The sequence below is a fragment of the Mastomys coucha genome, unplaced genomic scaffold, assembly GCF_008632895.1.
Source record: "Mastomys coucha isolate ucsf_1 unplaced genomic scaffold, UCSF_Mcou_1 pScaffold22, whole genome shotgun sequence".
NCBI classification, from domain to species: Eukaryota; Metazoa; Chordata; class Mammalia; order Rodentia; family Muridae; genus Mastomys; species Mastomys coucha.
The window spans coordinates 229,631,537-229,658,426 of record NW_022196905.1 but is presented as its reverse complement, the minus strand read 5'-3'; the positions used below and the strand labels follow the sequence as shown (position 1 = coordinate 229,658,426).

Genomic DNA, 26,890 nt, shown 5'->3' with positions numbered 1-26,890 from the left:
TCCTCGAACTCACTCTGTAGACCAGGCTGACCTTGAACTCAGAAATCCACCTCCTCTGCCTCCCAAGCGCTGGGATTAAAGGTGTGTGCCACCACTGCCTGGCAAGAGGTCTCTTTCTGAACCTGCCAATTTGTCTAGACTATCTGGCAAGCATGCCCCAAGGACCTACCTGTCTCCATCTCCCTAGTACTGGGATTAGAGGATTACACCGCTATGTCAGCTTTTGCTTTTTTGTAGGATTATCAGGAACCAAACTCAGGTTCTCCTGCTTACACAGCAAACACTAACCTACTGAAACTCATCCCAGCCCCATCCTTACTTGTATTATGGAGTGGACCTCAGCATGTAAGCACCACTTCTTTCAAGAATACCCAACACTGATAGCATGATCCCCGTCTTGCTAAAACCAGCTGACTTCCCTTCCAGTTTCTATACAGAAAGATGCATTAAAGCAGACCTACATCTCAGAAAATACAACTGTGAGACTGCACTGAAACTATAGTAGCATACCTACATAGCTTCATAGAGTATTCAAATCTAAATATGCCTATTGAAAAACTTAGTTATTTCACTTCTGACAAATAAATTTAATTATTCAGAAAATAATTAAACATGTCTAAGAATTCTTTGTTTTGTACCACATTGCTGAAATATAGTATATGTACTGAAACAATAAAATGAAAGTTATATTTCAAAATATAAATGGGAGATCTCTTGCATATAAAAGCATTTTTATCATGAAGGGGAGAGAAAGATTTTATAAAGTCAATGTAAATAGCACCAAGCAGGTGTCACAGGCCTAAGTCCTTAACACTCAGAAGAATAGGGCAAGAGAAGTGCAAGTTCAAGCCTACCTACCTCAAAGAAAGGAACAAGGTAGTCAGATGGTCCAGTGGGTAGTGAATCCTGGATCCATTGTGTTCTGTCCCTGGATCCTACATGGTGGAAGGAAAAAACAGACTCCTGCAGTTTGTCCTCTCCATACACATGCCATGGCACATAGACCCTCACATCCATACAAACACAAGAAATAAATATATAACAATTATTTTTCAGGAAAGAGACAAGATCCATGGGTATGGTTCAGTGGTCAAGCACTTGCCTGGTATCCAAGGCCTTGATCCCCATCACTAGAGCAAAAAAGAGGAAAGCAAGCATGGAGGGACCAACTGTGGGGGCGACAGAATAAAAAGGTGTAGCATTCTCTCCTCATCTGTACTAACTCCCCTGGATATTTTATTTTATTTATAGAATTTCTGCTTTATTGGAAAAATCCAATACTTCATTTTAACTCCTTTTTCACATATTCTAAGCTTGATATCTCTGTAAAACAAAGCCATGACCATAACATGTTTGTTACAGTGCCTCCATGAAACAAAGACATTATTGTGTGTGTGTGTGTGTGTGTGTGTGTGTGTGTGTGTGTGCGTGCACATGTGTGTGCATGTAGAAATCAAAGGCTGACATTGGATATCTTCATTACTCTCTACTTTATTTTTTAACCATGGTTTCTCTGAACCTGGAGCTTACTAATAGGCTAGCCTGTTTGCCCAGTGATGCTAAGAATCTGTCGGCCTGTGTCTGCCTCCCCAGTGGGGTTACAGGGGTCTGCTGCTGCAGTTAGGGTTTTACATGGGTACTGGGGCTCTGAACCCAGGTCCTCATGATTACTCAGCCCCAGACACCTAGTATGTGTTTGATAAAGAAGAACAATTTCATCTTTCTAAAGTTGTATTACTGTAATTAGTATATAATTACCACTTATATTAATATTATCTAACCTGTGGTTAACCTAGTATGTGGAATTTTCATTGTTCAAAATTGATAAATCAAAGAAGGAATTTTATATATGCTTATCTGAGCAGTTTTAATTATAGTGCTCAATTAAATTTAATATTGTTTCTTACTCAAATACTAAACTGTTAAATAATTTTATCAAACCAGTGAGTGGAAATTCTCAGCCTCCCATTAGAACAGATAATAATATCAGTAAGGAAATAAGCTTTCTGTGTGAACTTTGGTTTTAGAGTCATAAGCACAACTGACAGATAGATGGATGGACAGACAGACGGATGGACAGACAGGTGATAGATAAAAAACAATTTACTAAAAGACTTGGCTACTGTAATAGAGGTCTTCAGTCAGCAAGCTAGTGATTCAAAATGGATTATGTATTGCCAGACTGAATCAAAGGCCTGAGAACCAGGACATCCACTGGTGTGCATTCTTATCTGAAAGCCAGTAGGCTCAAGAATCAAGAAGCTAATCTGCTTCAGGCCAAGTTTGAAGGCCTGCCGTGTGCATGCGTGTGTGTGTGTGTGTGTGTGTGTGTGTGTGTGTGTGTGTGTGTGTGTGTATGAGAGAGACAGACAGACAGACACAGAGACACAGAGAGAGACAGAGAGAGAGATTGAAATTTCTGAGACAGGGTCTCACTGTGTACCTCTGACTATCCTGAACTCACTTTAGAGACCAGGCTGGCCTTGAACTCAGAAATTTGATTGGCTCTACCTTCCAAGTGCTGGAATTAAACATGTGCATCACCATGCCCTCTTCAGCCTTTGGTGCCAGTATCCCTTCAACTTATTGAACAGAGCCCATCCACATTAAGGAGATTAATTTGCTTTATTGAGTCTACCTAGATTTTAAGCTATCCAGGAGAACCTCAGAGATATTCAGTTGTCAAGTCATGAATTATTTCACAACCATTATGAATTGACTAAATGTCTGGGTACCCTATGGCTTAATCAGGTTGGCAAATAAAATTAACCATCACAGCATTTCATTAAGAACCTTCCATTTGTCATGTCTGAATGTTTGATTTCTCTGTTTTGTCTCAAGTTTATTCTGTAAGACAGTGCCTACTTCACCCTGATTATTTTTGTTACATAAATGATTTAGCCTTTGAATACAAGAATATAAGAAATGAGATATTGAATCAATGCTGGGTCTATGAGGACAGTAATGCAAAAATATATTTATCTTGTCAGTTTATAAACAGCACTCATTCCTCATGCTGTAAGCCAGGAATTCGCTGCCTACCATGGTAGTAAACACAGTACAAGCCTCCTGCTTTTAGGGAACCTCTATACTGATCGAGAAGATATGCTCATGTTCAGCCAACTAGTGTTAATAATTCATCAGTTATATTGTAAATAATATCAAGAGGCCATATCAATAACTGAGTCAGTCAACACTTGAATTCTTTAGCTTCTTTCTGAACTTCTACCTTCTGAACTTCTACCTTCTCATTCTTCAAATGAGTAAATTGTGATCTTAAAAGAAAGAAACTGCCTACAGCCATTTCCCTAGTTAAGGATGTTGAAAGGAAGGATCAATTTGAAGTGTTCTAAGATTAGAAATTTAGAAATCCTAAAGGGCATGTATACTGTGAGCTGGCATGCCTGCCTTCTTCCCTTTCAATCCTTTAGCTGACTTTATCTGCTTCATTTTCTTTTTTTTTTTTTAATTTTTTAAGATTTATTTTTATTTATTTTATGTGTATGAGTATACTGTAGCTGTACAGATGACTGTGAGCCATCATGTGTGTGGCTGCTGGGAATTGAACTCAGGACCTCTGCCGGCCCCACTCACTCTGGCCCTGCTTGGGCCCCTGCTCACCTCGGCGAAATTCACTGTAGCTGTCTTCAGACGCACCAGAAGAGGGCATCAGATCTCATTATGGGTGCTTGTGAGCCACCATGTGGTTGCTGGGATCCGAACTCAGGACCTTCTGAAGAGCAGTCAGTGCTCTTACCCACTGAGCCATCTCGCCAGCCCCATTTTATTTTATTTTATTTATTTATTTATTTTAAAAAAAAAAGATTTATTTATGTATGTGAGTACACTTTGCTCTCTTCAAACACACCAGAAGAGGGCATTAGATCCCATTACAGATGGTTGTAATTCACCATGTGGTTGCTGGGAATTGAACTCAGGACCTCTGGTAGAGCAGTCAGTGCTCTTAACCACTGAGCCATCCCTCCAGTCCTGCTTCATTTTCTTGATGGCCAAAGATAGTTACGTGAAAATGCCCATCCCAAGGAATGAGACCAGATTAGTCACATCTAACCTTTGGACTAGGCCCATTGTTATTATCACCCTGCATCCTACAGTAAAGAGGGTCCTGCTGTAGCTGTGCCACCTCAAAGACAAAAGGAAATTGATATGCACATGGAGTGCAGGAAGAGATTCGAGAATGCACCACACTGCAGCCACTTTTTGAGAAGGCTTGGGAGCAACAGATACTTTGGATGTTGGCCTAAAGTAGACAACTGGGCGGTATGGTGGTTAATTTTATTTTCAAAACATTATCCATCATCTTTAATTAACCTTAAATGCAGAGAAAAAGGCTTTCTATTTTTTTAGACCATCAAAGCAGCACATTTGGAAATGTTTGAAAACATTGCTGATTGTCACATTAAGAGGAACGGCTCCTACCATCTCCTGGGTAGAGGTCAGGGCTTAAACTTAGCATGCTGCAATGTGCAAGACCCACAACAAACAGCTCCCTAGCTTAATTGGCCAGTGCAGTTTCAATTTGCTGTCCTAAATACAATTGATAGGGAAGTATTGAAGCTTCAGCCTCAGGGCAGCAGGGAAGTTAAGAACTGAGACATGAGGAGGCTGGCTGGGTCCTGAGGACTCTAAGATCATGAAAAAGATTAGCACTCATCTAAAAAGGCAGAAAGGGAGCACTTCTGCTCCCTGCCACAAGACAACTCAATGCTCCCCCTCTGGAGGACACAGCATCAAGGCGCCATCAGACACAGAGCAGACCCCAGACCCACCGGCACCTTGAACTTGACCTTGAGCTCCTCACCCTTTGGAACAGTGCAAATGTTTTCAGCAATTATAAATTACCCCATCAATAACATATGTAAAAATAGACTAAGACAGTAACGTGCATACTTCCTATTGATTATGTCATTTTTGCATATCATTTAATGTGAAAGTGATTTTTAAAACTGTAATGATTACAAAAATCATAGACAATCATATATCCTTTATCCAGGTCTATATATTGTTAGCATTTTGCTGCATTTGTTTTGCCCTATAGTCTTACACATACATGTTAACATATGTGTTTCTTTATAATATATAAATACATCCTTTTGTCTATAGAACTGCTAGGAACCATTTCATAACTATAAAAAAAACCTGGCCTTTCATCTCTAAGAACTTCACAGTAACAAGAGAATGTTGTTATATAATTCTGAGTACCTAAGATAAAACAAACTCTGTTCCTCCTCCTGCACTCTCATTTGTAATTAGATGTTTGTGGGAGTTTCCCCATACACCAAGGACTTCTTCAAAAAACAGATAAATGACCACTAATTTGCTTCAGTTCTGACATATCTATAAACATTATCAAAAGCTACAATTTAAGGGAACAGTCTCACAGGATTGAACCCCCATTCTAGATACCTAGCTCAATCCAAGTATTTTACCAGTGCTTCTGACAATAAACTGGGATCCCAACAACTCTGTTGGGTTCAATTAACTCTCTAGAGTGGCTACAGTTATTTGCTTTTACTGTAAGTATCGCATGTAGGTGAAGACACTTAGAACAGAGTATTTAAGGAGACAATGGTCTTCCATGCCTGAGCCCACCGTGCTAGAGGACTCCATATCTCCTCTGTTGTCTCAGAGATCTGCACTTAAACAGCTTGGAGCATTGTGTGTGATCTCTGTTATATAGGTATGATGAATTAAATCATTAGCCAATGATAGTCAGGTTGACCCTCAGCCCCCTGACATTCCTGGAGGTTATAAAGTATGACTGAAAGTCAAAACTCTTTAATCCAACTTGTTTGGGGGGAAGACCAGCACCTGGTCATCTCACCAAGAGCAAAAGACCATTATCTACTATAGAAATTAAGTTAGGTTTTTTTGTTTGTTTTTGGTTCTTGTTTTGTTTTTTTTTTTTCCCCAGCATATCATGTCACAAGGAAAGCATCATTTTGCTGGATTATTAACTTTGGTTGAAGTATTGTGTCACCAGTAGTAACAGTAGTCGTAGTAGTAGTCGTAGTAGTAGTAGTAGTAGTAGTAGTAGTAGTAGTAGTAGTAGTAGTAGTTGATGTGTTTAGGGAAAGATAAAGGAGAAAGGGTATGTTTTGGTGGATATGTGATAAGGTATGGAGGAAAGGGGTGCATCTGCGGGCCCATGCTGAGGCATCTCTTCCCCCTGAGGGACCAGCCATATGACAGTATAGTATAGAATAGAGTTTATTCAGGGCATGGGGAGGGGAATTTAGAGGGTAGAAAAGGCAGAAAAAGGCAGAGAGAGAGAGAGAGAGAGAGAGAGAGAGAGGAATAGAGAAGTAGAGGACAGCCATGAGCACATGTGAGAGAGGTGGGAAGGGGCGAGGGGACAGAGTGGGAGCAAGAAGGCAGGAGCCAAGACAAAAAGCAAGAGAGAGAGGAAGTGGCAAGTGGCCCCTTTTATAGTGAGGCAGGTATACCTAGCTGTTGCCAGGTAACTGTGGGGTGGAGCTTAGACAAAATGTTAACAGTAGTAGTAGTAGAAGAAGAAGAAGAAGAAGAAGAAGAAGAAGAAGAAGAAGAAGGGAAGAAGAAGAAGAAATATTTGTTGCTGCTGTTGCTGCTGCTATTCTGTTGCTGCTGCTGTTACTGTGACAAGGTCTTAAACCATAGCCCTCACTATTTTGGAACTTGCGATGTAACCAGGCTGTGCCTGAACTCATAAGTAATCTTGCCACAGCCTCCCATGAGCTACAGCACTTGGTTTAAAATATGTATGGCTTATTAGTGCACCAAATGTCTTTAGGAGCTACATGGTGTAGAAATCTCAGGACAGTGATGCACAGCCTTTGTAGCTGAGGGATGGGGGTGTAGGGGTGTGTCAAATTGTGTATTCTTACAGAAACACTGCAATAACCAGCTTATAAAGAGTTTGTCCAGGCTACTATTTCAGGAATTTAGTCTGCAGCCAGTTGGCCGTGTTGTTTCTGGTCTGTGTTGGATTATATTCAGGAAAGCAGAATATCCAGGGATGAGAGAAGAGAAAGCCTCTGTCACAGGATCTCAAAGCTCAGCTTCTTCCTTTGAGACTCATTTTCCCAATAGTGCCAAGCTGGTGACCAGCATATCACATGTGGGCCTTTGGAGGGACATGGCACGTCTATACTGCAGCCGATGTGCTATTGACTACTTTGTGTGCCAGCTAGCACATCTGTGGCTTTCCTTTCATAATATCTACTGGAATTAGACAGCTATAAAAGAAACAGTCCCTAACTCCCCACCTGCCAGGCTTCCATAGCTAAGATTCCACCGGCCTTGCTCAAAAATGGTTTTTGAAGTATGTCTTCCTCTTCCTTAGAATACATCTATTTACATGGCATTTGTTATCTGATATATGATGAGCAATTAGAGATGATTAAGTGTGTGAGCAGGTATGTTTAGGTTATCTATAAGTGTTTTTAAGGTTGGGTGTGTGTGTGTGTGTTTAAGAATCTTTGTAGAGCAGCTACCTTAGTTTCCCAAGAGCCTGGCTTGGGGGATTGAGATCAGATAAGTGGCACTAACTAATGAAACAGCTGACTAGTGTGAGGAGAAGGGGATGGGCAGCATGTTAGGAGACTACTTTAAGAGGTGTCTTAGGTCAGCTGGAGTTGTGAGCTCCCTTCTGCAGGAGCAACAAGAAAACCATGGAGGTATCTGCATTCCAATTCTTTTTTTTTTTAAATATTTATTTATTTTATGTATGTGAGTACACTGTAGTTGTCAAACACACCAGAAGAGGACATCTGAACCCATTACAGATGGTTGTGAGCCACCATGTGGTTGCTGGGAATTGAATTCAGGACCGTTGGGAAAGCAATCAGTGCTCTTAAACTCTGAACCATTTCTCTAGGCCTTGGCTCCAATCTTAAGGAGTCTGTCTTGGAATGCATTTTGAAAGGTAGGTTCTTTGTAAAGAGTAGTTTATACCTAAAGTGATTTATAATTATTATGTAGCCACACCCCGTAGTTATCCCTTGTTTACAGACTTTTAAAACAGCTTCCTTTAGCCGGGCAGTGGTGGTGCACACCATTAATCCCAGCACTTGGGAGGCAGAGGCAGGCAGATTTCTGAGTTTGAGGCCAGCCTGGTCTACAGAGTGAGTTCCAGGACAGCCAGGGCTACTCAGAGAAACACTTGTCTCGAAAAACCAAAAAAAGAAAAAAAAGAAAGAAAGAAAACTGCTTCCTTGTATGACACTGCAGTTAGGACAAGAAATTGTATCTTAGATCAGTCTGACTTATGCCAGTTCCACTGTGGGTTTGAATTCTCTAGTATCACTGCGTGAGCTGTTTAAGATCACTTGGTGTCTTTTATTTTTTTATATTAACAGATCCTAACAGCTCATACTTATTTCTTGGAATGTTGATCCTTAAAAGGAATCTAACAGATTTCCCAGGACTTAGACATATTCCTTGGTTCCTTCTCTTTCCTTCATGTGTGTGATCTATAATTAATCATAGATTACTTCGTTTTGTTTCATTTCATTTACAACATTTATGAGCTTCACTTTGTCAGTATGAAATGCTTGTCCCCTCCTTTCCTTTCCAAAGTGGTATAATTAGTGTTAGCATCTTTTTTAACAGGCTACATAAAGTTTAGTGGCAGGATTAAATCAAGTCATTAACATAATGTGCTAACCAATTGGCCCCTATCTCTCTTCGTTCCCCGGACATCAAAGTGGCACAGAGTGCGAGTGTAATTGGGCCTTGCTGGCCTGTCAGATCCCGTCAGCCTGATGGCTGCTGCTTTTGCTAAAGAGCTTCTAGGCATGGTAATGAATGGGGGTGGGGAGTACAAGTCTGGGAAATGTAAAACTTAGGACATTTCTCTATGAATATTTTATTAATTTGAATAATCATAAGTTAACAGTATCGATTTGATGTATAATACATCGATTAAAAACCTTGTTTTAGGGCCTCAAAATAGATGTCAAAACTTAGAATTTGCACTTGTCATGGTATTGAAAAATTAATCCTTTAGCATCATTGTCAAGTTATCACTTAGAGAATGTGTCTGCTTTCCACAACAAAATATATGGCCATCTGCTCATGGACCTGTGATGCTGTTCTTAATTGTCAGTTGACTACATGTAGAATCAATTCAAACCCAACATCTGGCTTCACCTGTAAGGGATTTGAAGTGGGAAGACCCACTTTTAATTCAGATCTTTTAAGGTGGGAAGATCCACCTTTAATCTAGGTCCTATCTTCTCATAGCAGCCTATAAAGAGGACGTGGAAGAAGGAGGAGTGCTCTCCTTTGCTCTCCACTTGCTCTCACTCTCACTGTCAAGTCCATTCCTTCCCTGGCATTAGAGCTGACTTCTGTAGGACTCTGGTGTGTACTGCAGACCAGATGAGACAGACACTCATGGGCTGAACAGCTGCTGATTCTTGGACCTAACATTGGTAGACAACCATTGTTGACTAGCTGGACCACAGTCTGTATGCCACGCTAATAACCCCTTATTTAAATAGGGAGAGAGATTCATTCTATGAGTTCTGTTCCTCTAAAAAACCCTAATGCAGGTGTGTTAAATATGTGCACAAGTAAGAATTATAAACCGCAGGGCTGGAGAGTGGGCTTTCTGTGCAGGGTCCCTTGACTCCACTCTTTTTCTGCTAATGGCAGTTGTGTAAAAGCAGCCTCAGCCCACCCACAACACCATCACTGAACAAGAAGATAACTTCAGCTGCTGCAGAGATTATGTCTGGCAAATACATTTTAAAAGTTCAAAAAGTTTAATGATGATTGTCTCAGGTAAGTGCTCTCTGATCACATGGTTGGCTGGCATTCTTAGACCCTGCTCTTGGTTCTGGGAGCCACTCAGTGCCCAAATCGCTGGCTCTCGGTTTCCCACTAAACCTTACTAGATTTTATGGTCAAGGAACTCTACTTTTATAAAAAGATTAAACAAAAGCTATTATATGGTTTATAATTTACATTAGACTATTTCTAATGATGACATAGATTGCCTTTGCAAAAGAAATAAATTTTTAACTAATTCTGTGCTAAAATATCACATGATTAAGGAACAGTTTAACATGTTCATTCTGGAAGCTTCTCTCTAAATATTAGAGAAGGGTCAGTGAGTACAAAACAAGTGAGTGGGGGCGGAAACAATGTTTCTTAAGAGTAAGCCTCACCCAGCAGCATCCATATCATCTGAGTGGGGCAAATGCTTGAGCCCAAGACAGATGATCTGAGGTTTGAAGATGGACCCCATACATCTGTTGTAGTGTATAATTCTAGGGTACTAAAGAATTGGGACAGCTCTGAGGAAAAGCAGCATTCTCCACTCTTAGGTACCATGAAAGTCATTTGGGGAAAAATTTTTTGGTGCCAGGATCCTGGCCTCTACCCACAACAGTGTCTATAGCTCCCCCTTGAGTCTTAACAGACATCCCTGACTGAGTGCCACTGTGCGACACCTGTTCAGGGGCTGGTACAGGTGGAGCAGCAGCAGAGTCACCTGGAACTGAGGGGACTTTTTGAAACCTTTCTTTTTCCTTCACTTCCCACCATAGTAACCCACATGGATGATAAATAATGCTTGGGTATTCATCCTTGTAGGACACAAAAAAATCTTATGAGCTATGTTTTAGAACATCTGCTAACAAGCCCCTCTAATGCTGACCATTACAGACATGGTAGTTTTCATGGGGTAGAGGGACAGAACAACAATATTTTAAAAATAAGTATTCTCAGTCACCCCTAGCACCATGTTAACCTCATCACTGAAGTTTTCAGTATTCAGTGTGGTCCCTGTTAACAGAACATGTTAGAAAAGTGAGGTTATCCACTAATACTCCCATGGCACTGTGAGTTCTGGGGAAATAGCATATCTCTACATCTTCTCGTTTCTCTCAAATAATTACCATCTTCAAAAAAGCAAAACTTTTCATGGCTTGTGTGAAGATAAACTTGGAGGGAGGAGGGCGCGATGCTGGGAGGTGAACCCAGAACCATGTGCTGGGCTCTGACACTGAGCAACATCCTTAGCATTGGTTTTATTGATGCAGCATCTCGTTAGGTAACCCAGACTGGCCTAGACTTCAGACTTCCTCTCAGCCTCCCAAGTGCTGGGTTTGAAGCAAGTACCACCATGCCTTTCAAAAATAGATATTATTGCTACTACCCAGATGCTTTGGAGCCTGGCAGAAAGTCAAGAGGGCTTCTTAGAATCTTTGGAATGGCTCTTCCTATGCCCAGCTTAGGAAGGAAGTAGAAAACTCCTTCACTCAGCATGCATGCCAGTCCCCCTCCACACACTACTGGCGTCATTGCTGCAATCAGCTCTCTTGAACCTACTTCCTTAGTTAAACTTCAGTGCTGCACACACAGATCATCACCTTCTATCTCGGTGTTGTTTCTATTGCTTTTTACAAAGAACCAAGTTCCACATATTATGTCTCCTACAGGCAGACACTGTAGGGTTTTACACTCAGGACATTAGTTGCTTCCTTGTTGCTATGATAAAATATCATGACCTTTGAGAGAAAGGGATTTATTTTGCTTTCATTAAGGAAGGCCAAGGCTCCAGGAGCTTGAAGCAAATCTCACAGAGGAACACTGCCTGCTGGTTTGTTTCCTTGGCTTGCTTAGCTGCCTTTTCTATATAGCCCAGACCCATCTGTCTAGGGATAGCGTTGTCCAAGTGGGCAGTGCTCTCCTGTGTCAGTTAGCAATCAAGAAAATGCCCCACAGGCCTGTCTGATAAAAGAAACCAGATACATCTGAGTTTGTGTCATCTTGACAAAAACTACCACTAAAAAATATCCTAAAAATGGAACTCTACTATATATGCAATGTAAATGAACAAGGGTTAGAATGATTTGACTAAGATGAGTAAATCTCAAAAACATAATATTGGATGAAAAAAACTAAATGTGAGGTGACAAGTAGTGCATACTAGTAGTAGTGTACACTGCCATCTATGGAAAACCTAAGAATAGAAAAGAAGGTTGTGTATTTGTGGACACATGTGGACATGTAAAATATGATTGTATGCTTTGAGACATTCCAGCCATTTCAGAGCAACAGTTCACCTAGAGAGCAGGAAGACGAGGGAGAATGTGACATTTGGGGGATTCACCCTTAGTAACATTAGTGTTAATATTCATCTCTTCAGCAAGAGAGTTGACTTGTACACAGCACAGTATAGCATCACTGTAAGACTGGATATTTATAGAGCTAAATTGTTTTCTGTACTTTTCTCACATTTTCATGTTTTATAATTAAAAAATTAAATATGAGAGCAGCAAGATAGTTTAGTGGGTAAAGGCCCCACTGCCAAGCCTGATTGCCTGAGTTCAATCCTCAGGACCCACAAGGTAGGAGAGAATGATCCCCTCAAAGTATCCTCTGGCCACATGCTCACTACACGTGCACACACACTAAATAAATGTAAACTTAAAAATTAAGTACAGAAAAAGTTAAACCCCATCTCATTCTGGAAACTCAGAGTGAAATGAAACCCCATCTGTAACCTCACCATTGTTTAATGCAGATCTTACTGGCTGAGACAAGACTTATCATAGGTGACCCTACCAGAAAGCCATGACATTGTGTGTAGGGGCTGTCAGGTTGGGTTACTCTTTTAAAAACTGAAGAGTCAAGTGACAGAGTGCCCATCAAGCATATGCAGAGTCCTAGGATCAATCCCTAGCACTGGAGAAAAAAATCGCCAATCCAACTCCACTGTGTCAGATGAGGAATTAAGCAGGCTGCTATGAGATCAAACTTGGACATCTTTAGCCTGCTAATAACAACCCAAAGTGCACTGGAGAGAACTGTGGCTGGATGAAATGAGCATCAGGGAGGGGCAACAGTGGGACGGAGCCAAGTCATGGGAGTTCGGGTTCATCTCTCTATGAGAAATGCAAGCTGTCATCACATTTCCAGATCATTCTGCCACATAATGTGTAGTGTCCATCTATACTGACAACTAAAAATTAATCTTATGCAGTTCTTACTTGAGTCGCTTCTGTTACTTCTGTTCGCCTCAATCACAATGAATAAGAGTTCTTCATACATGCTGATGTTGACATCTCCCTAACTAGGGAAGCTGATAAACAACTAGTGAACAAGACAGGGAGAGAAAGCATCAACCAAAGGTCCACACCAATAAAGAGGAAACACAGGAGCAGCCCAAGCCTGAACCATCTGGCAGCTGCGCTTTATCTGCTGGATACTGATGCTGTGCAGAGGTGTTGCCTCTCTCTCTCTCTCTCTCTCTCTCTCTCTCTCTCTCTCTCTCTCTCTCTCTCTCTCTGTGTGTGTGTGTGTGTGTGTGTGTGAGTCTATGTCTATATTTGAGGCTCTCATTTATGTGCCCAAGACTAGCCTCAAACTCATGATTCTTCTGCCTAAGTGCTGGAACCATTTCCAACTTCATCCACTGTCTTCTCAATCAGGATATTATTACTCCTAATTCTCTTTTTATTGTAACAAATTCTAAACACACAAAAGAATTAAAGTAATACCATCCTGCCACCCAGATTTCAGGTAGTCTCGCCCAATTAAAACCCAGAGCAATAAAAGAGTTTTTGCAGTAAGTAAAAATCACCGGTTTCCTAAAATGTATCACACAAAAATATTTTCCAAATTAGAAACAGCTGCTTCACATAGTTCTGACAATATAAAAGGTATTCTGGCCATATAGAAGATATTCATTCTCCTATTTTCTGCTCAGTATTTATTGTGAGCCTACTGTATACCAGGTGCTGGCCAGGATGTTAAACAGCAGACATGTCAGCTCTGTGCCTTCCTGCTGGAGCTCAAGGTCTATAGAGAGAAGTGACGGGGTGAGGGGTCCGTAGTATGCAGTAGGTTCAAGAAGCAGTGACAGCTATGGGAGAGAGCCTGCTCAGAGGGCAGCATAGAGTGTATGGTCCACAGTGACTAGATTCTGTCCTAAGGAAAAGATTATTTCTGACAGAATAAACTACAGATTAAAAAAAAAAATACTCAGCACACCATAGCTTAAAGGAATGGCTAAAGTATAGGATAGTAAAAATATCCTCAAGCAAAATAAAAGATGATTAGGTTGGCTTTAGGGAGAATTCTCTTACAAAGGGAGGATGGTTGGGACTAAAGACAAGAGAGAGGTCGTGTCTTACATGTGTCTTTCATGGTCATGAGAGAAGATCCACTTCCTGGGTATGTACAGTAATGATGCATCTGTCTTTAAATTTGTTGAGAGAGTCTGTTTCCCACTGCTAACAAGTTACCTGTTATGCTAACCCTTTGTAGTTTCCCCCTCATTCTGTCAAGTTTCCATCTTTTAATAGCTAAAACTGTTGTATTAAAAGTTAGCCCCAACAAGAATCTCAAGATATTTCTCAGGTACTAAATGAGAAAAGGGACCAGTGGCTGCACACTGTCTGAGATATCCAATCCTTGTGACAGTCAGCAAAGCATTGAAATCAGAATTTAAATGAACAGAAGTGGTTCTCCACAGGAGAGTTGGAGAGGGAAGATAAAACAACAAGAAGGCACCAGACCTTTTAGCCTTAGGCAGCAAGGATCCAAAGGCAGTACTGCAGGCTGAAGCAGGAAATGCCGGAGGACCCATGGGGTGGAAGACAGGAGAGAAGACTGACTTCTGACTTGTCCAGCCAGCCACAAAACTGCTGGGCTCCTCATCTCCAGACCCTGCTACATGAAGTCATTGAACTTGTGACTTGAATATAGTAGTGTAAATAAAGTGTTCAAAATAAATTGCCTATTACTATTAATGACAGTTATAATCGTTGAAAATGCCTTCTTTAAAACTTGCTTTCTGGGCATAGGTGACTTGACATTCACTCCTTTTTAGATCTACTGCAAGTTTAATGCATGCCTCAAATGTGCAATGTCACCATAGCTTACACTCACAGGTTGGGCAGCAAATGAGAATGTTGGGGCGAGAGAAGTCACCAAAATGACAAACCTGGAACAGAAAGAAAAGCAGACAAGTATGTTTAAATGCTCCCAGTTTTGGGATAATTCAGTGTATTTTTCCTGTTGTTATTTCTTTAGAGAGTTCCATGTTGTCCTGACAGCCCAAATTAGTTCTTAAAATCATGAAAATTTCTGCTTGTGAGTCATATGATTAATATATTGTTAATAAGATAACACCTTAAGAAAATTAGGATTTCCAGCTATTTTTTAATTTATTTTTGTCTTCATTACGTGTGTCATAAACAGTTTTAAATTCTGACCTTCACAAGCTAGAACTGAGTGTATGTTCCATCCTCACAGCTGTTCCCTTCCTCCTCTTATGCAGGAGCACAGACATCTGGTGACATACCTCAGCCATATACTTCTAAGCTGCTCATATTTCCGTTTACTTTTGCATTGTGCTTTACGCATGCCAGCATTTTAAAATATATGTCTGCAAGTCTTGCAGCCACAGTAGATTTTAAAGAAAAAAAATAATATTGTTTAAGATATTTTCTCTCCCATGTAGTCTTCACTAGTCACAGTGGAGTCTTTCTGAACTGAGGTTAGACAATAGCGCCAACTTCATTTTTTATGCACGTGAGCAGGGAGGGCTTGAGGTTATTAGTTGAAACCGAGTAACCTTTCCGGGCTTTCATCTCTTTCTTTTCAAATTTGAATATGAAAAGCATATTCAAGTCAAAGACCATCACTTTAATGACATTTGGCAGTCATTTGATTTATTAGGTTTTAGAAAAAATTTTCCTTTAAATATTTCATCATACTATGCTAATCCTAGTAATATTGCCAGCTGCAGCCTTGTACCTGTATTAGTGGAGACAGAATGGTGTGGAATTTTCTCTGTCATCCTAGTAAAATTTCCATGAATCTACTGAATAATAAAATAACCTTATTGAAATATTCAGATTTCAGTTTTTAGTTAAAGTGTCTTAGAATACATAATAAAAGAAAATGTCTTTTGAAAGAAGTGGGTAAAATTACTTCATCAAATATTGAGGGGTTTGACAGCAATGAAAATGGTTCTTTGTGGAGACATTCTTACATAGGATACATATTTTTTTTTAATTTGCTTAATTACACACTGAAATGTCTACATAGTCACTATGGTGGATTTAAATCCTAGTATGCACTTAACAGTGAATTCCTACAACCTGACCACAAAACAAGTGTTATTTTCATGTTTTTCTAAATATTATTTAAAGTTTATATGATTGGCAGCCTAGCTCTGATAGGAAAGAAGAAAATTAACAATAAAAAACAAATTTTAAATTGTGAGAAACAAATTTAACTCAGGAAATGTTGAAGTATGATCAAATATTGAACTCAGTTGCTAATTGAAGAAATTCCTAAAGGAACATTTATAAGTCTCATGTTAATGTTTGTGGATTCTAAGAGAAAAATCAAACAAATGTCATTTTAATTCTTCATTGTATAAATGTGAAATGGAAAATAAAATTATTTTGCAAGAAATAATATGTAAACTTAGATGTAAGATTTTGCTTCATTTGTTTGAAAAGTTATTTACTGAAATGAAGTAAATCATGGCAGAAATGTGAGAATGAGCTATAGTTTCTGCTCCCGTGGCTATAGATTGATATAACTATCTATATTAGCATAATAGTGCCAAAGTGTTCAACAGGCTTTGATCACTGCATAATTGAGCATTCCCAGGTACTGCAGATTAAATAAAGCAGTGATAAACATGTACTTCATTACCTAGTTTGAAACAAGGCCAACTGATACTTGTCATTCTAGAAGCCATCGGAGATGAAGACCTCATAATGTTCACTCCTCATAGACTTCCAGTGGGGTATTTATAGCCTCAAATGTAAATCAGCAGACGACTGCCATGACACTGCTCACTTCCAACCCTGGGGCATGAGAATCTCATTCTCTCTGTGTGTCGTGAATAATCTATCATGTGGAATGTATGGTTAGTGTACACGGTATTCCAGAAAAGAAATCCATTGGCTGTGACATTTTATTTTAAACTAATAGTGGAATAGAATAAATGATATTCGGGCTGGAGAGATGGCTCAGCGGTTAAGAGCACTGACTGCTCTTCTAGAGGTCCTGAGTTCAATTCCCAGCAACCACATAGTGGCTCACAACCATCTGTAATGGGATCTGATGCTGTCTCCTGGTATGTCTGAAGACAGCTACAGTGTACTCATGTAAATAAAATAAATAAATCTTAAAAAAAAATAAAATAAAATAAATAAAAAATAAATCTAATTGTAGGTTTTTAAAATGTCATTTTAAAAAAAAAGAATAAATGATATTCTTTGCTTGATTATTTGTTTTTGATTTTACTCTTTTAACAGCCCTCAAAAGAAATTCGGATTGAGATTCTAGCTCTGAGCCTTAACGATTCTCTAATAACCAGGGAGGACACTATTCAGCGGCTGTTCATCGAGTGCCGGTTCTACAGTCTTCCCGCTGAGGAGACGCCCATGTCACTGCCCAAACCCAAGAGTGGACAGTGGGTCTACTACAACTATTCCAATGGTATGTTTGGCTTCTTTGCAATATAGACTTTTATGTGGGTTTTCCCTATGTGTGATGGAAGCTAAGGTAACACGTAAGAGTTTCAATGATGTTCACATGAATTCATAGAAGTCTTGGCAGGCTAGATTAATAAAGCGAGCACTGGAGCATAAAAATTAAGAAAATTACTTTGAAGTCATTGTAAAATTGAGAAAAAACACAGGCACTGGGAAGGTGATATCTGTCTGCTCCTACTATTATGGTATCTACAGGAAATGCCACCCAAATCTACTGTTGAGTTTTAATTGAAAACCATGACATTTTAAATGGGGGTTTTCTTGTTTATAGCATTCAGATCATATAGGGCCCTGACTGTGGGCTGCCCCTCTGGTCACTACCATCACCTAAGCCTTTCTGCCTTCTAGAGTGATGCTTAAATTCTCACCGTTGTAGCAGGCAGCTTTTCCTTGTAGGGCTGTCTAAATCTATTGGATCAACACAGACTCAACAAAAACCCTAAGAGTGTTTAGACCAATCAGTGCTCAGGAGCTTTTCTGTTACATAATCAACAATGTAGAATCAGAAGGCAAACAAAGATCATATCCAGCTACCTTCATCAAGAGCTGCAACATCTTAGTACATTCTCCCTGCTAATGTGAAATCCTGAAGATGGATACTGCCTAGCTTTTATGAAGCAGATCATCTCATCCTCACTGGACACTCTTAGTTACTTTTCTGTAGCTGTGAAGGGACACCATGATGAAGGCAACTTACAGAAGAAAGAGTTTATTAGGGACTTACAGCTTCAGGGGGTTATCTATGACCATCATGGTGGGGACAATGGCAGCAAATGGCCATGGCTGAGAGATTACATACTGTGATGGCAAACATGAGCCAGAGAAGGAACTAATTGGAATGGCATTGGCCTTTGAAATCTCAGAGCTCACTCCCAGTGGCATACCCCCTCCAACAAAACCACACCTCCTAATCCTTCACCAACAGTTGTACCAACTGGGGACCAGGTATTGAAACATATGAGCATATGAGGGCCATTCTCATTCAACACCACCACAAGGACTAATGATGATGATGATGATGTTTTGAGACAGGGTCTTTCTGTATAGTCCTGGCTGTTCTGGAACTGGCTATATAAGCCAGACTGACTGACCTTGAACTCTCAGAGATCCACCTGCTTCTCCCTCCAGAGTTCTGGGATTAAAAGCATGAGCCATCAAGCCAGATTACTATGATTTTTTTTCCAGTCTTAGAAACTGCATTTTAAGAAACACATATAGTCTTGCTACTGTAGCAGGATAACTATAGATAATCATGCCTGCTTAAAAAACACAAACAAAACAAACAAACAAACAAACAACACTGGTCTTTTTATAAATGTATTCATTATTGAGGTAGTAATCTTGGGGATCCAGAGATCTGCTCTAATCTTTTCTGTGTGCACAAGTCTTACTGGTGTGAAAGCTTAGTCCAGATATGTTGATTCTCTAGTTCCTTCATTTCTTATTTAAAAGAGAAAGTGATTTGTAAGAGCCCTTCCAGTTCAAACTCTGTAACAACTGATGCCTTGAGAAACTGTATAAGAAGAAACATGCCCAAAAGTATTTTCTCAGGCTTCCTAAAGATATTCAGTGTACAGTACCAGAAAAGCAAGCCAGATCAAATGTCAGTACTAGTGAAATAGATCTTCAATTAATTTTAATAAGGATATCCCCAAGGAATATTTTGTGTTCTATAAAGGTCAACAGCACAGTGTTTGGCTAGACTGGCAACAAACTGTTCTTAAGAAATTGACCATACACTGAGAAACGTGGCCAGGTAACAGAACAAATGTTTCCATTTGCCTAGAGTCAAATCCTTCTTTGAGTCAAACCTATGAGATTTGCTACAGCCTTTGGTTTTGTGCTCACGAGTTGTAGAGGTCTGTTTGGGACCTTGTTGCCAGATTGCTTTACTCCTCCCTTTATTGCAAGGCATCTACTATCAGATTGGTGTTTCAGCAGTTGCTTATGTTCCCAAGGAATCAGACGTGTGATGGGGAAAAAATCTTAAAGGAATTCAGTAGTAATGCTTACTATACTTAAGTTTCTGTTCTTGTCTATTGGGCTTTGACTGATGTTGAGACCATGAGTATCTTTTTTTGTTTGTGAGCAGGGAAAAGGGATGCACTCAGCATCTAGATGCCAGTGGGGTGTTTCCTATGAAAAACCCAAAAACCCAAGTACCAAGCATCAGCAGATGTGAGAAATATGCACCCATCTTGTTAGTAGTTTTTTTTTTTTCACTTAGGTAGGACAGTAGAAATATTTACTCTTCGATCATTATATGTGTATCACTGTTGCAGAGAGACTTCCTTGAATCTTTGGTTAATAGACAACTATTATTTAAAGTAACTAATTATTGTACTGATTTACCATTCACTTTTTACTTAAAGAAAGTCAATATAATACAACCTTACAACTCCAAATCTCACTGAATGTTAATAAAGGTCATTTCATTTCCAAATTGGCTGTGGAAATCCAATGGAAGATTTAGGGCACAATTAGGATACATTCTCTTGTGCGAACACTTTATCCATAGAGAGGTTCACTGAACCTAGCTCTGATTTGACTCTGCATGGTGATCTGAGTCACACAAAATGAATTTGAATGTCAAGGCCTAAATTAGGTACGTAGATGACTGGAATAAACTAGCAATCCCCAGGATTATTCATAATCAAATTCGGTCTTTATGAAGAGGTGTTAACGCCAGTTCCATCTGCATACAAGAATGTATCTTCTTAGGGCTACTGATACTTTAAAAATTTAAGCTCAATTCACTTGATAGACATTGGTAGCAAGAGTAAAACGTTTGCATTTTATTGGGCTTGAAAATTTTACTCAGAGAATGCTGAGTAAAGAAAATAGTTTTGGGGAGAAAGATTAATGGTAGGCCTGAGAAGTGTTGTCTGGGCTGAATAAAGCTTTCTGGGGAATTGACAGTAGGAAGAAGAAAGATTAATGGAATCGGCTGAGGCTTTCATGAGACTTGTGTAGATCTGGACCCTTAGTCTCTAAGGATTGAGCAGTCTATCTACTGGAACAATTAAAGTTTAATTCAGAAAATGAAAAGGATGTAGAACATCAGAGTTTGTTACTAATAGGAAGAGAAATTTGGCAAGGATAAAGATTACAGGGGTGATAATATTTTAATATAAAAGTTATCAAAGATTCAAAGTTCACACTTTCTATAATCTATCTGCATTTCTTCTTGAATTTGATATTGATAGAGAATGTAGAAATTTATTCAGCCTCCCAAAGTAAAGGATGTTTTTACTATATTTTTAATTGACACAATAATTATAAATGTTGGAGTGAAAGTGTAATCAGTGCTAAAGTATTTGTCTAAGAAGAATGAGACTTTAAGCTTAGACCCTGAACCTTAAAAGAAAACAGTAAAAGATAGCTATTCATCTCTACAGGGTACCATATGATGTTGTAATACACGTGTAATGTTCGAGTCAGACTAAGCCCGTCTGGTTTTGCTAATGTTTATCCTTATTTGAGGTAAAAATATTTATAATCCTTTCCTCTTTGAAATAGTCATTCTCTACAGTGCAATAGCACACCAGAACTTACTTCTTTTATCCAATGTGACCTGGGACATGTTGATCAACCTTTCCCATCCCTCTCTGGAAACCACTATCCTATTCTCAACCTCTATGAGATCATCTTCCCTAGATACTACTTGTGCTAGCCCACCTTACTGCACTGAGCATAATGCTCTCCAGCCTCCAGCCCCATTTGTATAATCACAACAGCTAACAGAACTTCCTCATTTCTGTGACTGAAAGGTATTAAGTTGGGTGGTAATTAAAGATCTTGAGTTTGGACTATCATATCTTTTTAAGTATGTGCTTGTGAAGTTTATGTCAAAACTTAGCAAGTTCTAGAAAAATGTGATTTCTTGTGGAAGTAGGAGTTAAACACTATAACTGTTTTCAAAGAGTCAGTTTTGTTTTATTTTGTTTTGGGTTTTGATGTTTCAAGGCATTATCTCTCTGTGTAGCCTTGGCTGTTTTGGAGCTCATTCTGTAGACCATGATGGCCTCAAACTCAGAGATCCATCTGCCTCTGCCTCCCAAGTGCTGGGATTAAAGATGTGCACCACTGCCTGGATAACATAATTACTTTTTAAAGGGTGTAAAAATTGAAACTGTCTTTGAAAATACCCTTCTGTTTTTTCAGAATCCCATATAAATAAATCTTGGTGCTCACAGGATCATAGAATCATGTCCTAACACTAGAGGCCAAAGTGCGCATATTTCCCACAACAGCCAATGTAGAGTATTCAGTGCTTCTTGATCCCATTTTTAAATACTGGGCAAAGGACTGTTGGTCTAAGATGGTTCTTGGTATGTGGTATCCTGACTGGCAGCAATAGCAGCAAGAGGAGCAGTGTTGTAATTGCAGAGGCTCAGGCTATACTTCAGAAACTCTCAATCTGAGACAGAACTCCAAGGGTGCAGCACAGTACTCTGCAACCAAGCCATCTACTTAGATATAGCAGGGCATGTATGTCAGACACTGATAACCACTAAGCTACATCCAGGCCATATTTATTCCAACAGGTACAACTTCAGAATTCCAAACTTTGTGTGCTTACATAAAACTAAACTTACTGGTTAGGAACTAGAATTTTATTTTTGAAAACAAGTTTTTAAGAAGTCAACAAAGATATTTAAGTCAGCTTTATGGATCTAGTCGAGATCACTTTATGGAAGAACAAGAAAGCAGGTGACTTGCCCAGCCTAACTACAGACCTTTCTCGTCTCCAGCCGGGAAATGCCCTGGTTGAAATGCCAGGAGAAGCTTAGCTACAGAGGAAGGAGATGCAGACACACTGGAGAGGTCTAGGTGACTGAGCGCAGGCTCCATGCGCTAACAGAGTTCTAGCCTTCTCTCCTCTACTCAGTCATCTGTGAAATGTAGATCAACCTCACTCCTAACCATGTGGTGGAGTGGAGTGCCTAATGCATGAACATCACTCAGTAAATGCTGCCCTGGGGTGGTGCATAAACATAGCTGGAGGTTGGTTTATTTGTGAAGGTTAAACCACCATGTGTCTCAGCAGTTCTCCCTCTGTGTAAATAGCAGAAAGAACCAAAATCAAGGGCACAGGCACATAGCCAACTGTGTTCACTGCTCCTGACACCCAGCAGTAGAAACAACCCACAATCCCTCACAGGATGACTGGGAAAACAAAATGTTATGTGTGCATATAGGGAAATGTAATTCAGCATTACATGTGATACATGCTGCAGCAGAGATGAGCCTTGAAAATATCAGAGATAAAGGGCAGGCTGTGACCCCACTTAGAGGAGTTGGTAGAGACAGAAAGTGAAGTAAGGTTCCCAAGTTTAGAGAAAGGGGGGGATGTTACTGATGAACAGAGTTCCTACTGAGTTGAGGGGAAGACTCTAGAGAGGAAGAGTGACAGCACCCTCCATGTCCATACCTCATGTCAGCAGACATATGTTCTAAAGTGCTACACTTCATATGTATGTTTCCACAGCAATTGAATTCATCACAACTAAATTTAATTAAACACCTTTTTGTTTGAATTGGAAATTCAAAGGCTGGAGTTGAAAATTCAGAGACTTTCAATACAATGAAAATATTTGTACTTATGTATCACAGACTTAAATTATTATTTGGTAAGAGTAACAATTCATGTCATGGCACATATTAGTCTGAAACTATGGAGATTAATCACTGTTTCTGCCTGGGTTGTCTTGTCCTAGTTTTTAAATTAAGCATGAGTGAGAGAGAGAGTGTGGGGGTCCGTGTGCCTTGGCACGTATTTGAAGATTGGAGAACAGCCCTTGGGAGGTGGCTCTCTCCTTCCCCCAGTGTTCTAGGGATTGCCCCTAGGTCACCAGGCCTGTGGCAGCAAGTGCTTCCTGAACTGTCACACTACCAACTTCAGTTGTCTTCTAAACTACCTTCATTATTCCAGCCCTCAAATATTGAAACCAATATGGCCTAAAAGCTTCAGGATTATGAAGTGGGTGAATATATGAAAAGCCACATATTGAATTAGAAAAAAAAATGCATTTAGTTTAATATGCTGACAGCCTCTAAAACTGAGGGACTGACCCTCAGCACTAGTGAAATATATCTGCTAAGATGACTTTCTGGCAATGACAAAGGAAACACTCAGGACCATTTGTGTTGATCTCTGTTAATGTTGGTAGCTCTAAGAAACCCCACACAGTATAGTGTCCTGTAAGGACAGTGGCCTTGGTTCTCCAGAGCTGGGTAACTTGGCTACTGGGCTTCCACTGATCTCTGCCTCTCCTGAGCCACTGTTACCTCCTTGCCTCCCACTCCATGTGCCTGCATCCCACAGGGTACACCTTTGGGTTTTGATTAAGATTGGTCAGATAGCCAAGCAGCTGTATGACTCTATTGCATGGTCGTTTGGAGCTGAACTGAAACTGTCCTCAGAAACATTGTTAGTGAAATGGGACCTGAAGGAACATGAGCTCCAGAGTCCTAACAGCACTTCCCTGTGTGCACGCTTGATCCTGTGTGAGTGGAGATCTGGCTACAAGAGATCCTAAGCCCAGACTCGCATGGAGGAGTGTCTTCTCCCCCAGGTGCCAAGTCTGTGTACAGTCCATCTGTACTCCTAAACACCATGTGGCACTTCAGACAGTTATTATCTGAATGCCAGGACCAGAACAGTCTTCACACACCCGAGAGCCCTCTCCCTTGTCCCACCATGCATTGCCACATCAACCCTGCCTTTCTACCTGCACACAAGATGCCTTTTCTGCATGACTAGGCTGTCAGGAAGGACAAGCACAATACCATACACTTTCATCATCACTTGCTTCTCAGTGGAAAGAACATGCTGTGACTCCCTCAAATACAAGACAGTAAAGGCCCCCAGCTTCTCAGTCAGCTCTGTCAGAGCCATAAGCAGGTGGTGATAGCAGTGAGACACTCAGTGATATTGTGGGTATTCTTTCTGACAGCGTGCCTATAAACCTGTCAATAGCATGGCACTAGATCACATGACCATTCGGATTGGATTCTGGTTTGCCAAACACACAGACGAGGTGGCATCATGTGTGTGTCTTTAAAAACAGTACTCAAAGAGTGCAGGATGGTGGCGATGGAGTATATATAGGTCTGGCTGGCTTCCTTGTGTGGACTTGTCTTTTCTTTTCTATAGTGATCTGCCTGGATAAAGAAAACAACCCCGCGGTGAGAGACATCTTAAAAGCCATACTTCAGAGGCGAGAACTGCCTCACAGAAGGTACTTAAAGCAAGTTTTACCAAAGCACGTCTCTATGTCCTCTTGCTTTCTGGAATGCTGGAGCTCCTCCTTTCAGTCTGGTTACCTACAAAGAGGTCTGAGAGTGGAAAGACATCAGGGTTGGGGTAGCTCAATGGTAGAGTGCTTGCTTAGCATGAGTGAGATACGAGGTTTAATTCCAGGCCCTGTAGAAGACAGAAAAGGAGAAAAGACTACAAAAACATCAGTAATTTCTACACCCCAGCATTATTCCTTTAAAATGTCCAAATGTAGCCAGGCAGTGGTGGCGCACACCTTTAATCCCAGCACTTGGGAGGCAGAGGCAGGTGGATTTCTGAGTTCAAGGCCAGCCTCGTCTACAGAGTGAGTTCCAGGACAGCCAGGGCTACACAGAGAAACCTTGTCTTGAAAACGCACCCCACCCTAAAAAAAAATTGTTCAAATGTCCCTCAGAGACACAAACACCCCTGTCTTTTTTTTTTTTTTTCCTCCACAAAAGCCTAGTGGAGACAACAGGTGGGAAGTGCTTTTCTAGTGAATACTGGAATGCAGCTCACCTCCCTATACTGAAGAGGGTGAGGGTGCCCTTTCCCCAGCCAAAGCCAGGGAGCACTAACAAATGTTCTCTCCTTCTTAGTTCTCCTAAATGCTTCCTAAAGCAGCTCCTAGTCTGAGAACTTCCTTATTCAGGTGGCAGCCCTGCTCATCAATGGTGCTAACTCAGCAGCCACAGCTAGGGGTCGCCATTCTTCCTGGACATGTAAAAGTGAAAGCACAATTCACAGAATTGCTTATAGTACTTCTACCGGCTGTCCATCTGCATTTGGAAATATACCATTGTTACCTTAAACAGTGATACACTGAAAGAAGAAATACATTGAAGAAATTTAATCTGGGACTACAGAGGCAGTTTGGTGGTAAAGAGCACAGGCTGTTCTTCCAGACTTGGGTTCAGTTCCCAGCACTAGCTTGTGGACCACATGCACATGGGGCATTCAGGCAAGCACTCCTACACAGAAAATGAAAGTAAATATATTATGAAAAAGTCTTTACATTATTAATTTGAGGTCATAGTTTTGACTCTGATTCAGGTTCCTTTTTGGTTTCTTTTTCTTTAGCAAGAGGTCTACTGAGAAAAATCCACCAATGAGGAAGACAGGCCATAATGACAAGTAAACAGATAATGAATTACATCTGCAGTGCCTAGGGCAGACACTGTGTGTGGTGGAGCTCACCATCAGTCCCAGCATTCAGGAGACAGCACTTGGGAGCAGGTGGATCTCTGTCAGAGACTAGTCCAGTCTACAGAACAAGTCACAGGCCAGCCAGAGTTATATAATGATGACCCATAAGAGGGTAGAAAGAAAAGAAACTGAGCAAGTTAAGTGCTGAAAGATAAAATAACAGTGGAAGACAATCTAAGAAAGTGACATCTAAGCTGACTTATGAAAGTTGAAGAGACTTAGTCAAGAGCCTGAAGACATGGTTCCAAGCTGAGAGAATGCCAGGCAGAAGGATGACACAGGCCATTCTGGGACAGGTGGGAGAACTAGCTAGGCTGGGCTCAGAGTAGAGACTTGTAAGAAGGCACAGCTGTGCAGCATGTGATGTTTGCATACCCCAGGTGTGCATCTGGGCCTCAGTTTTTAAATCCATCTAGTGGGCTTTTTTCCCTTTGAGTTGAACTTTCTAGTTGTTTCATTGATTTTGTTTGTTTATTTTAAAGCTGGGAGTGGAAACCAGGCCCTTGCCTTTGTCCATGGGAGGCAGAAGTTTCAACACTGATCTACAGCATAGATCTGTGAATTTTATTTGACTTCTCATTTTGCTCTCTTTAGAATTTAAAATCAGGAATACTGCCTTTTCATATTCCTGGCCCTTTTTGAGAACTAAGAAGGATTTTTTTAAATTTTCTCTCAGAATTCATGTACACTCAATGAAGGTAATAGCCTGCCTTTATAAATGATGCAGATATAATCTCAAAACCTGAGATTAAAGTATGTCGCATGCCAAGGTATCTAACATACCTGAAAATAGCCCTGGAGAGCCTCTTTCTCCCTGTGTGTCCTGTGCCACCGGATTCCATTCATGGACACTATCAGGAGGGCG

The 26,890-nt window shown here is 40.4% G+C and overlaps 1 protein-coding gene and 1 long non-coding RNA gene across 10 annotated transcripts in view; one reads left to right on the top strand and one right to left on the bottom strand.

Annotated features, from left to right (window-relative positions):
- The window catches only part of LOC116069850, an 88,829-nt gene that overhangs the window by 16,436 nt on the left and 45,503 nt on the right, over positions 1-26,890 (bottom strand). The window contains exon 3 of the long non-coding RNA XR_004110160.1: positions 859-935. This is a non-coding gene — a long non-coding RNA (uncharacterized LOC116069850). The remainder of the gene's footprint in view (positions 1-858; positions 936-26,890) is intronic.
- Rpgrip1l (RPGRIP1 like) overlaps positions 1-26,890 on the top strand; it is a 100,604-nt gene that overhangs the window by 67,205 nt on the left and 6,509 nt on the right. For 8 of the 9 annotated variants that reach the window (XM_031340846.1, XM_031340837.1, XM_031340842.1 and 5 more), the window contains 2 exons: positions 17,298-17,481; positions 24,697-24,781. In XM_031340846.1, the coding sequence (XP_031196706.1) occupies positions 17,298-17,481; positions 24,697-24,781 (269 nt within the window). Of the gene's footprint in view, positions 1-237; positions 526-17,297; positions 17,482-24,696; positions 24,782-26,890 lie in introns of those variants that run through there. The other variant, XM_031340845.1, reaches the window with a different exon arrangement.